General features: G+C 36.2%; 1 protein-coding gene across 2 annotated transcripts in view; it reads right to left on the minus strand.

Moving 5' to 3' along the window:
• Positions 1–13,153, minus strand: part of RESF1 (retroelement silencing factor 1) — a 41,883-nt gene that overhangs the window by 9,342 nt on the left and 19,388 nt on the right. For both annotated transcript variants that reach the window (XM_080659132.1, XM_080659133.1), the window contains 2 exons: positions 9,199–9,260; positions 90–5,083 (listed from right to left, as the gene is read on the minus strand). In XM_080659132.1, coding sequence (XP_080515258.1) covers positions 90–5,022 — 4,933 coding nt within the window. In that variant the 5' untranslated portion in view covers positions 5,023–5,083; positions 9,199–9,260. The remainder of the gene's footprint in view (positions 1–89; positions 5,084–9,198; positions 9,261–13,153) is intronic.

The following is a 13,153-nucleotide window of genomic DNA, read 5'->3' on the forward strand; positions in this document are numbered from 1 at the left end:
AAAATGGTAAAAGCTATCACTAATAATGATTACATATCTCCTAACGTTTAAATCAAAATTTCAAAATTCAGAGGACTATTATACTGGACCTTGCATAGGGGTTTGCTCCTTCCTAGGACAAGGCTGCAGATCCTTCTGTTCTTCAGTAGAGTTTGTCTTCTTATTAATCAGCCCATCTGGACATAATTTAAACTCCAGCATGCTTTGTTTTTCTGTGTTATTTTTCTTAGGTAAAGAGCTTTGTGGTTTATTTTCCATTCTCTTCTCTTTATTAACATTTTTCGGTAAACTCTCAAGTTTTGTGAGGCAAATGCTCTCTCGTTCAATACATTTAAATGCAACTCTGTTCAGATATTGTTTCCTTTGCTCCTTTGCTTGGGGAGACAAATGGCTGGGTTCAACTCCATTGTTTATGTTTAAATTTTTATCTAATTTTGTTTTATCAATGAACATTTTATCAGGTTGCTTTCCACCAACAGTTTCTTTAACACTTCCCAAAAGGTATGATTTAGACACCTCAGAATGGTGGATTTTTGTTTTTTTATCTTGGCTTGAACAAATACTTAATGATTCTTCAGATGTCTGCACACTGCTGTGTATCTCATTTGATTTCCCACAACTCTCTACTTGCATAGTAAGTTTACTGGACCTCATGGATTGAGAGTCACATGGTATACTTTTCTCACAATTTAATTTTGATGCTTTGACACGCATTGCTTCTTTATGTTTCTGCCTTTGCAAGTACTGCTCTAGCGTTATAACTTTAACAACTTTAGGCAAACCATCCTTAGACGAAGAGCCTGATTTAACATCAGGTACTGTCTTTTCTTTAACTTTGGCTCTTTCATCGGGTTTTGACAAAACAGTACCCGTTTCCAAAGTAACACCTCCATTTTTATTTTCATCTTGTTTAAAATACTTCATCTTCTTTATCTCTGAATTAAGTATGCTCCCTTCACCTAACTTCCTTTTCGCTGAATCTTTTTGCTGATGATCACCTGTTTCCAATTTTCTCTCTTCTGGCACTATTTCCTGTACAAAAGAACCATTCTTTACATGCAAATCTTTATTATTTGTGCAGAAACCTGGCTTTGCTTTAGGTGGACTAGAATTTGGTCCTATGATCTTTCTCTGTGAGTTCTCTTCAGAAAACTTTCTTTTATCAATAGAGTGAAAAGTTATCTCATGAAATTTCAGTTTTCCTTTCCTTATGTGACATTTTAAGGAATCTGGTTTTTTAACCCCTTTAGATAAAGATGGACCAGTTAATTCTTGTTCTGTCCTTAATGAGCTATATTTTGGTTTGGATATATCTTTCAGAGTCCTACCTTGTTCTGTTTCAGAAAAAGGGTTTTTCCCAATCGGAAAAGTTAGAGCAATCTTTGGATTATTTGGAGAACTCTTAAATACTATGGAATCATCTTTATCAGAGGTATTCTCTCCTTGCTTACAACTGCTGGTCTCCAGAGAACACTGATCTTTCCCGTTTTCGACCTTTGAAGTCAAGTTCTTGATGGAATTACACTGGCACCGAGGAACTCCTTCATAAACATTAGAGAGCCAACCCAATGCACAGCAACGGACATCGTCTTTCTCTGAATCCATTACAAAATTAGAACCATCTGTATGAACTGGCGAGTCACATTGGGTTTTTTTTATGACAGGGTTTTCTTTCTCACATTGTGTCAATTTATCTACTTCACAAGGTTCATCATTCTGTTCAGGAAATAATTCTTTCATTTGCTCTGAGTTTAATATTGTAATCTTTATCTGGTCAGTTGCATCTTTGGAGTCACAGCTGGTTTTATCACAGGACTCATCTTTTGAGTTTGCTTCTGTTATTTGCTGTGCTGGAGAATCTTCATGAGTGTTCACAGGTTCAATACCATAGGGAAATTCTTTTGAAAGTTCTGAAAGCTGATTGTGTGGGAAGAAGATAGATGTGTTATCAAGAATCTCATTTACTGCAGGATCCTGGGCAGTGTGATTGCAGGACACATTAATTTCCTGAGGGTTACTGTCCTGATAAAAAGCAGCTGATGAACACATATCTTTAGCTGTGCTTACTTTTTTAGTATAATGCTTGAAATTGCTTTCCTCTGGATTTTCACTACTTGAGTCAGCATGCTTCAAGAATGATGACTCTGGAGGTTGTGGTGACTTTGATTGATCAGATATTTTACATAAAACATCTGTATACTGTAAGTTATCTTTTTGTAAACCAAGCTCTATCTTTTCAGTGATACTGTCTAATTGTTCTTTTTTAGTACTAATCACTTGGAGATTAGGTAACAATTTCTGTGGCTCAATCTTTTCAATAGGAGGTGGGTTGAATATCTTTGCTATTTGATAATTATAAGATGTATCACCTTCAACAAGAGAACATATATTATCAATCTGCAACGACTCACTACTCACAGTATCACTGTCTCTTGAGTTAGATGAGGCTGGATAACTCACAGGACAGTGAGTATCTGGTTCAGATTCTATCAGATTTCCTTGATTGTTATTAGGTACACCTTCTGATTTACCATTAATTGATGCATTTTCCTTTTCCTTCTGAATTAGTGGGAAAACCTTAGTGGTTTTTGTTATACTTGTAACTGGTTCATTCACTTTCAAAACAGCAGTCACTCTTGTGTTTTCTGCCCCTTGATTCTGTAAACTACAAACGCTTCCTTCTTTAATAACTGGATAGGCTGTTTCAGGTAAAGGATCAGGTGATATTCCTTTGACAGGCAATGTTTTGATGTCTGAAATTAAGGGTGACACCACAGCAACCTGAAGTTCTGTTCCCTTTATAGTAGTTGCACCTGATAATTCATAATTTTGCACTACCATTGGCAGAGTTGTAACTTGTGAGCAGTTTTCCATCTTATTTGGAGAATTTCCCACAAGTGAAACTGGAGTTTTACCACAAATTTCCCCAGCTTTCGAGATTCCAACTGCTGTTCTGTGTGTGTTTAACTCATTATACTGCTTTTTTTCTGTAGGTTTGGAAGGTTGTTTTTTCCACAGATTAAGACAAGTTGCTAACAATTCCAAAGAATGACTATCAGCATTCAGAGTTACTCCAGTTGGGGATGAATTATGGTTAAGGCAAAAAGAATTTTCTGATATCTTGGCATTTATATTACAAGAGCCTGGAGTTTCCATGGTTTTCAAGTTCAGTTGGTTATCAGCGATTTGAGTATTGACATTCATTTCGGAACGGTGTGGTTTAGAATCCTGAATAGTTTCACAACCATCTTTCATTAACCTTTTCTCAATTTCATCTCCATGTGTAAGGATATTGATAAGTAGCCTATTTTCATTTAGGTATTTTGAAGCATATGACTCAAAGGCCATAGACTGAGGAACTAAAATTGTTTCAGAATTTGTTTGCACATTTTCTTCAACATTGACTGCATTTCCTGATGAAAACTGGGTTTGCTCCATAGCTGGTATCTTAAAAGAAGTGCTATCTTTTAAATTATGTAACTGGTCTGGCACTGGCCACTTTCCCGAACGCACAGAATTTAGTAAAATGGAATTAACCTGTTGAGAATTTCTGCAATTGGTCTCTTGAATATTAGAATTCAATGTACTGTGCATTCTATTAGTTTTTTCTATTTCCACTGGTGTTGGTGATTTATCCTCTACAGTCTCTGGAGTGGCTGGGGTTACCTGTGGTCCAAACTGGATTTTGCCAGTTTGTTTCAGAGAAATTTCAGAATTTTGAGGTGATTCACTATTAGCTTTAATACAACCTGATGACATTAAAACATTTTTATCAATTTTAATTTTCCTTGCCAGTTCAGAAAATTTTTTTTTTATTTCTACTAATTGTTTGATATCTTTCACTAACTTTTCTTTTGCAAGACTTGTGTCTGGTACTTGACTTGAAGTCAGATTACAAAAATCTACTCTTTCTTCTTGATTATTTTGAGGAAGAATCTGAACACCATCCACAGAAGATCTAGTGGAGCCATTAAAAGGCTGATTGATATTAGTATTTACTTTCACGTTACAAAAATTTCCAATCATGCTTACATTTTCATTGAGGTTTTGCTGTTGAAAGCCCCTGCAAAAGTCTTTCCTTATTTCAGAAATGTGTGCTTCTTGACTCTGAGGAATATCGCTAGAAGAGTGAGTAATAACATGCTGAGTATTTTGCAAAGTTTGGCTTATATATCTACAGTCATAAGGAGCAGGAAGTCTTTTTTCAGTCTGAAGAACTGCAATTTGATAGGATGGTAAAGGTGCAGTCTGCTTTGACTGTAATGTCAGTGCAGAATTTGAAGGATGACTATTTTTAACTTGTACTGATGTAAGTGGCATAGGATTTTGTTTCTGAAGAGCAGGACTATGCAACAAGCTTTGTGGTGGATAACTGTATTGCTCTGGATGTGGTCTGTAATCTGCACAAGTCAGTCCATTGGATGTATACTGTTGTGCCCAGTCAGCCTGTTGCTCTGATAAAGATGAGGTAAGTCTCTGGTTTCCGTGATAAGTTACAGGAACTCTTACAGAATTAGAAGGGACCATCTGTCCTTGCCTAGAATAGATTTCTGATGATACAAATTGATTCTGTAGTGCATTTACATTTGGTGGATTAGTTCTAAAACTAGTTGGTTGAGAAACAGCTGCCCCTGTATGAGAAAACATAGAATTACTCACTGGTGAGCTTGCCCACACATTTTGTGCAACTCCTGGAGACATTTGCAAACTATTATTTAGTTGATTGGGTCCCTTTACATTTGCATATGTTTTTCTTTCCACTGAAGCTTGTGAGGCAAAAATTGTCCTACTATGCATATCAGAAGCAGAGATTTGTTGAGGAGCTGTATTTCTGATGTTGAGGGCTGACTGTGAAACTGGATTTGAGTTACTCAGAAACATGCATGCAGGGTGGTTACTTCCAGGAGGGTTTAAAGGTACTTGAGATGGTGTGTTTATTATACTCGGCTCCAAAAAAGATGGCTGTTTTTTAGGATACATTGGTGGTAAGGTGACACTTTTCGTTTTTGCATTCCAATCCATTGTTGATTGATTAGAAGTAGTAGAAGTGTATTAAAAAACAGGTTTTTTGAATGTGAGGAATCTGTAAAAAATAAAGGCCTTTTATTATTGAGCTGTTTGCCTGGACAGAAATTCTTTTAAAATTAGTTTACCTGAGTACCAATGCTCACTATACCTATCATATTTCCTCAACATTCTGATTAGACAAATCCTCATTTTAATTTCCGAAAGAGAAACAGCAAAGGAGGATGCAACAATAAACATGGTAAATGTCAAAAATATTTCTAGGATATTTAACAGGAATTCATCCTACACACTACAGTTAATACTTTGTTACATTTAAGTGGTGATTCAAGTATCTCTTTATTCTAAGTAATCCACATTCACTATTTTAAAAAGACAGAAAATGTTACTATCTATCACTACTTTCTATACACCATAAGTGATTATCAGCTGTCACACCATCTCTTACAGAAAATTTTGATACACTAAAAAAAACACAACACTAACACATAGCCCTTGCTGGTGTGGCTGACTTGATTTGAGAGTTGGCCCATGCACTGAAAGGTTCCTGTTTCAATTCCTGGTCATAGCATATCAAATCAGGTTGCAGGCTTGATGCCTAGGGATACTACACAGCTTATTTAATGAGGGGTGCAGATGGGAGGCAACCACTTGATGTTTCTCTCTCTTCCCCCCTTTCTTTTCTCACGCCTCTCACTTTCCCCCCTCTCTAAAAATCAATAAAAACATATTAAAAAAATAAAACACTAAAATATAAATGAAGCCTCCTTTTTTAAAAACAAATGGAATCCTACCAAACTCTTGCCTACAATTTGCCTGATTTTCATTACTATACCAAGGATATCTTATCATTTCACTAATACATCTACCTCATTGTCTGGATAACATTTTACTTTATGGCTGCACCACCATTTAAACAGTACTCTATTGACTAAATACAAGTGTACCTTGTAAATTTATTGCACTTTCCTTTATTGCATTACAAATTGAAGGTAAGAGGCTCCATCATAACCAAACTACATGATAGGAGAAAGACAGGTAAAATAAAATTAAACAACCTTGACTTAAACATATTTATACCCAACAACTTCAGAATATACATTCTTTGCAAGTGCACAAGAATTTTTACCATTAATCATATGGCTAGGCCACAAATAAATCTCAAATTTCAAAGGATTAAAAATGATTCAGATTAATTCAGTGGAATTAACCTAGAAATTATGGACCAAAGATAACTACAAATTGCAAAATAATTGAGAAATAAAGAATGCTTGATACACTTGAGGGAAAAGACAGGCAGACAGACAGAGAATGAATCTGGCATCTCTTATGCTACTTACAATGACACCAGTCCTTTTGGATTAAGGACCTACCCTTGTGACCTCATTTAAATTTAATTACATCCCTAAAAGGCCCAACTCCAAATACAATCACATTGGATGTTAGGGCTGGGGGTTTGGAAACACAATTTAGTTCATAACAGTCTCCTATCATCCCAATGTTCACGTAAGACCTGAAGACTGAGGGAGGGGGGATTGCAAGGGGTTGGAAAAAGTTAATGGGGGGGAAAAGGACCTAAGTAATACTTTCAAAAATAAAAAATTTTTGAAAAAGAAAAAGAAAGAAAAGACCAGAAGATAATTTATAACATTAAACAGACTAAAACAAAGAAACTGTGAAATAATTGGCACATCAAAAGAACCAAGAATTAAACCACAGAAATGAAATAAGACAGTAAAATAAACAAAAAAATTAACAAAAATACAGAGATTCAACAAACTCAAGCTGATTCTTTAAAAAAAAAATCATTAAGCTTCAGCTCTGACAACACTGACCATGAGAAAGAGACAACACAATATTAGAGAAGAAGGCTATCACTAAACCATGCGACATTAAAATTATAAATATTTACTGTAAGTAACTATATTCCAATACATTCAAAATTTAGGTGAAAATAAGACATTCCTTTAAAAACACACCTTACCAGCTGACATAATACCATCTCTTTTAACATTTGTCTTTATTGGAGCATTCTAACAATAATTTATAGAATCATTAATCCAATATAACCTCTTTTAAAGGAAAAAAGAGGGGCTATTTTACAGCTCATTTAATAAGTCTGGCATACCAAAAGCTAAAAAGGAAAATTAACAAGCCAATCTCCATCAAAAAAGACAACTGTAAAAATCTTAAGCAAATGTTAGCTAACCATATGGGGTAACATATGAAAGAATAACACATCATGATTAAACTGGGTTTTAGGAACACAAGATTTGCCATTTGAATATTAACCAAAGTAATCACATTACAATAATTTTTTTTAAAAAAAAGATCACTTCAATAGATGGAAAGAACTTGATAATATTCAATATCCATTCATTAAAAGAACAATTATATCAAACCAGGAATAAAAATTTATTAAATTTTGATAAATGGTAGTTTCAAAATTTTAGATAGTAAGACAAAGATGTCACTATCATCCCATTATTGGACCAGAAAGCCTAGAAAGCAAAAGCTAAGAAAAACAAACCTGACTACTCATAGAAGTTACATCGAAAATCCAATTGTATATACCTCTAGACCTGCGATTTTAACCTTTTTCATATCATGGTGTACAAACTAATTACTACAATTCCCAGGCACACTAAAAAATACATTTTTTGCAGATCTGACAAATATAACAAAGATTTAAGTGTAAGGATAAGCCATATTCAAAAATTTGAAGACAACTAGGGAGACAACAATTTACCTATAAACTAGAGGCTTTCATGCACTGGGGGCTGGGGGGAGGGGGCAGCCCACAGCCTGGCCTGTGCCCTCTCACAGTGTGGGAGCCCGGTGATCAATCGCCCCAAAGAGGTAGGCCCCAGCCACCCGTCCAGGGCTCTTCAATGGATTGCCCCAAAGAGGTAGGCCAGAGCCACCTCCGCACCACGCAGAGACGTGGGAACCACCTCTACACCACACACTCAGTGTGAAGCCCCCACCCACCTGCACGCATCCAGCCCCACCCAACCAAGCACACCCACTGTGCACACAGCCTCCTGGTGATCGCTCGTTTTGGAGTGAGGGTATCACGACCACATAGGCTTTTATTAATAGGATTCAAGGCAATCCAAGTAAAAACCTCAGGATATTTATTTTGGTGGAAATTTATAAGCTGATTCTAAAATTTACATGGAAATGCAAAAAAGGCAAGAAAAACAAAGACAAACTTATATGTATGGATATGAATTGGAACAAGATCAGATGACAGAATGGGTTGTAGTTTATTCACTAAACTCAAGAAAAATAAGATTCACGGTCTGAACAAAATATAAGGAGAAAAATCTATGTATTCCTTACATGTGTTCTCCTAGTAAAGGTCCTTAATAAGATAACTGATTGACCAGGTAAAAGTATAATTCAAAATTAAAAGCAACACTTCTAAAAAGTTATTGATACCCAATAAATTCTCCCATCTCTGAATTTGGGGGTTGTCTGTAATGAATTGAATTGCGTGTAGCCCTAGATACATGACTGAAGGCCTAAACCCCATTGTGACTGCATTTGAAGATAGGGCATTTAGGATGGTAATTAATGTTAAATGAGATTGTTAGGGTAATCCCTAACCCAACAGGACCAGTGTCCTTATAAGAGAAAACACTAAGTGGATGCACATAAAGGAAAGTTGACATGAGGTCACATAGGGAAGGTGACTATCCGCAAGCCAAGGAGAGAGACCTCAGGAGAAAACAAACACCTGATTTTATGCATCAAGGCTCTAGAACTGAGCCATCCAGGCTGTGGTTATTTTGCTAGAGCAGCCTAGCAGCCTAATACAGACATATCATATGGGTATGAAGAGAAATGACCTTTATGTGTACTTTGGCATATTTTACCCCTTCTCTCTCCTTGAGGAGACAGAAGACACTTAAGGCCTGCAAAAGGATCCCTGAAATTAGAGGGAAGGAGTTGTTTTCTGAATTTTTTTATTGCAGTCTCTACTTTTGAATACAATGTACTTACTCTTATACTGTTTACATGGAAATGCAAAAAATAGACTTCATCAGAGATAGATTTCCAGTCTATTGTTGTAATTTCTCTTGGAAAAAAGAAATCATTTTGCCAGAAAATCTCCACCTTGCCTGCATCCCTTATCAAACCCTCAGCTATTGCAACAGTGGCACTCACCTGAAAAACTCCAGCTATGAATGAACTATGAATCTCCTCTACAGAGGAGCAGCCCAAGTTTTCTGGAGAAAACAAAAAGAAATCACTTAAGCCAGCAGACTAATTTTACTTCAAGAACATAAAGATCAAACTCAACATTGGCCCTAACCAGTTTGGCTCAATGGGTATAGTGTTGGCCTGTGGACACAATGTTACAGGTTCAATTCCAGTTAAGGGAACATGCCCAGGTTGTGGGTTCAATCCCCAGTAGGAGGTGTGCAGGAGGCAGCCAATCAAAGACTCTCTCTCATCATTGATATTTCTATCTCTCTCTCCCTCTCCCTTCCTGTTATCAATAAAAATGTTTTAAAAAAAAAACAAAAACACTCAACATTGCCCAGTAATTCTACCTCATTTTATTAAAATTTTATTTACATTGAAAATAATTTTATCCCTAGCTGGTTAGGCTCAGTGGATAGTGTATTGACCTGAGGACTGACAGGTCCCGAGTTTGAATCAGCCAAGGGCACATGTTGGGGCTGCAGACTCCAACCCCAGTAGGGGGTGTGCAGAAGGCAGCCAATCAATGATTCTCTCTCATCCTTGATGTTTCTATCTCTCTCCATTTAAAAATAAAAAGCTCAACGATATGCTGTCTCCAATAGACAAACTTTAGATCCAAAGATACAAGTAGGTTGAAAGTAAAAAAGGAGAATGACTATTAATTATCAGACAAAATGTAATAAAACAAAAAAAATGTTATTAGAGATTAAGAGACATTTTATAACCATACAAGAGTCAAGCCACCAAGAAAATATCACAATTATAAACAAATATGCACCTAACAGAGCATTAAAATACAAGAATCAGAAATATAAACAAGGGAGAAGTAGTAATTCAGAGTCCCAAGACTTCCATTTCCCCCTTTCAACAAATTGGCAGAAAAAAAAATAAGAAAATTAGAGAGGTGGGGAGTAATGGGGGAATAAGGACACATATGTAATACCTTAATCAATAATAAATAAATAAATAAAAAGAAAAATAGAAGTTTTAACACATTATACACTCCTATATTCACCTTTCCCTTTCTTTTTTTTTTTTAAATATATTTTATTGATTTTTTACAGAGAGGGAGGGAGAGGGATAGAGCTAGAAACATCGATGAGAGAGAGACATCGATCAGCTGCCTCCTACATACCCCCTACTGGGGATGTGCCCGCAAACAAGGTACATGCCCTTGACCGGAATCGAACCTAACCTGGGACCCTTCAGTCCTCAGGACGACACTCTATCCACTGAGCCTAACTCGTTAGGGCAACAAAAATCAGTAAGAAAAATAGAGAGGTGGGGGGTAATGGAGAATAAGGACACATATGTAATACCTTAATCAATAAAAAATAAATAAAAAGAAAAATAGAAGTTTTGAACACATTATACACTCCTAAATCCACCTTTCCCTTTTCTTATCTCTCACCTCCCCTCACCCCATTATACCTGTGGTACCATTAACTTCCTCACTCTCAAGCTCCAAGTGACCGTCCTTTGCCTCTATAACTTGTTTCCTAATCCCACTTATTCAAGGAATTACTTTTTCTACCTGTGATTTTATAAATAAATGTTCTTATTAAAAAAACAGTAAAAATAAAACAATAAAGTGAATTGTAAGTCAGTGACCTATTGGTGGCATGTAGGTTTAAGGCTCCATCCTCTCTAGTAGTTACTGTGGGCTGGATCCAATAGTTCAACTCTTGTCAACTGGTAAAAGGGTCAGCCAGAAACCCAGTAATGGGAACAGGTGCCATCAAAACATCAGAACACTGGAATCTTACATTGTTGCAGTAAATTCTCCTGGGAACATCCTCGCTTTGACTTAGCTATAGGTAAATTAGTGAACCTTAAATGATAATCCTAGATATTGTTTGTACACAGTTTGGCTCTATTTGTGATGTAATATTATTATACTTCTTTTTCTTGAAATATTAATATTTATTGCATGTAACATTATTATACTTAAAATCGTTTTTCTTGCAATATTCATGTTTATTGCATGTAACATTATATTTAAAATTGGTTTTTCTAGAAATATTAAAGTTTGGCTCTACTAACCCCAACTTTCTGACAGTAGGTTTTACAGTTAACAGAATAGGTAATATTATTATGTTAATGCTGATTAGATGTGGCATCCCTCCCTGGGAGGCAAGTACTTCTTGCAAATTCAGAGGCATAATTCACATACTCCTAAGAGAGAATTCATGGTTATATCCTTTGTGTCATAAAAAGGCCTTTAAATTTTTCACTTTAAAAAATCCTGCATGCTAGAAATAGACAAAGTCTATCTTTAGGTCTGACAGTTTCAGAATTTCAAACTTGTATATTATTACTTTTACTTCCTATGAGAAAACTGGCAATAAAGCTAATCACTAAAAGCCAAACTAGAAGAAGTTGTGAGCCCAGCTGGTGTGGTTCAGAGATTGAGCATCAGATATATGAACTAGGAGGTCACAGTCAATTCCCAGTCAGGGCACATGCCTGGGTTGGGGGCTCAATCCCCAGTAGGGGGCATGCAGGAGGTAGCCTAACAATGATTCCCTTTCATCATTGATACACACACACACACACACACACACGTATATATATTATTTTACCTTCAGAAGTTGTGAATACCAAAGTGGGAACTCCAAACTGCAAATTAATTTGTGAAGCAGGGGAAAAAAAGGAAGTGAATAGCTGCTATAAATGAAGACCTGAATCTACTAAAATCTAATATATGTAGATTTTCCATTTGCTCCAGTAATCCCACTTCTCGGAATATATTTCCAAGAAAGCAGAAAAGGATATACTAGGTGTACCCATTACTAATGTGGATTTTTTTCAATAGATGGAGTTACGTGTGTGTGTGTGTGTGTGTGTGTGTATGCGATCTGATATGTATGCTATTTTATTGTATTGGCAACAAGCTTCAAAACTTCGTATGTCAAATTTTCTGAAGGTATTAGCATCATAGATACTTTACGCTAAAAATGTCCAATTTCGTGACAAAAAGAGAGCATTTGCGGGAAGTTTTAATTCATTACCTTATTTTGAAGAAAAAATTATCACATACTTTGGGAAGCTTATGGTGAACATGCTCCATCTCAAGATAGTTGTGAACGCTGGTTTAAACGCTTTAAAAGTGATGATTTCAATGTAAAAGACAAAGAACGTCCAGATCAACAGAAAAAGTTTGAAGACCAATTACAAGCATTATTGGATGAAGATGCATGTCAAACTCAAAACAACTTGCAGAAAGATTAAAAGTTGCTCAGCAAACAATTTCCAATCGTCTACAAGCAATGGGAAAGATTTTAAAGAAAGGAGAATGGGACATAGCTGGTAAGGGTTCTAGGTTCAATTCCAGTCAAGGGCACATGCCTGGGTTGTGGGCTCGATTCCCGTGTGGGGTGTACAGGAGGCAGCCGATCAATGATGTCTGTCTCTCTCTCCGCCTCTCCTTTCCTCTCTGAAATCAATAAAAATATATTTTAAAATATAATAAAATAAAATAAAGGAAAATGGGTACCACATCAACTGAACGAAAGACAAATGGAAAACCAAAAAGTCATCGGTAAAATGTCGCTTCAACAGCACAAAAAGAAAGTCTTTTTTGCATCAAATTGTGAAAAGTGGATTTATCTTGAGAATCCCAAATGCATAAAATCATGGGTTGATCCAGGTCAACCGTCAACATGGACTGCAAGACCAAATCACTTCGGAAAGAAGACAATGCTCTGCATTGCATTTGGTGGGATCAGGAAGGTGTGGTGTATTATGAGCTTCTAAAACCAGGTGAAACCATTAATACTGATCGATACCAACAACAAATAATCAATCTGAACCACACTTTGATCATGAAACGACCACAATGTGCCAGAAGACAAGGCAAAGTAATTTTGCTTCATGATGATGCACCATCACACACTTCAAAACCAGTTAAAGA

Source organism: Plecotus auritus (genome assembly GCF_963455305.1).
Source record: "Plecotus auritus genome assembly, chromosome: 3".
Taxonomy (NCBI): Eukaryota; Metazoa; Chordata; class Mammalia; order Chiroptera; family Vespertilionidae; genus Plecotus; species Plecotus auritus.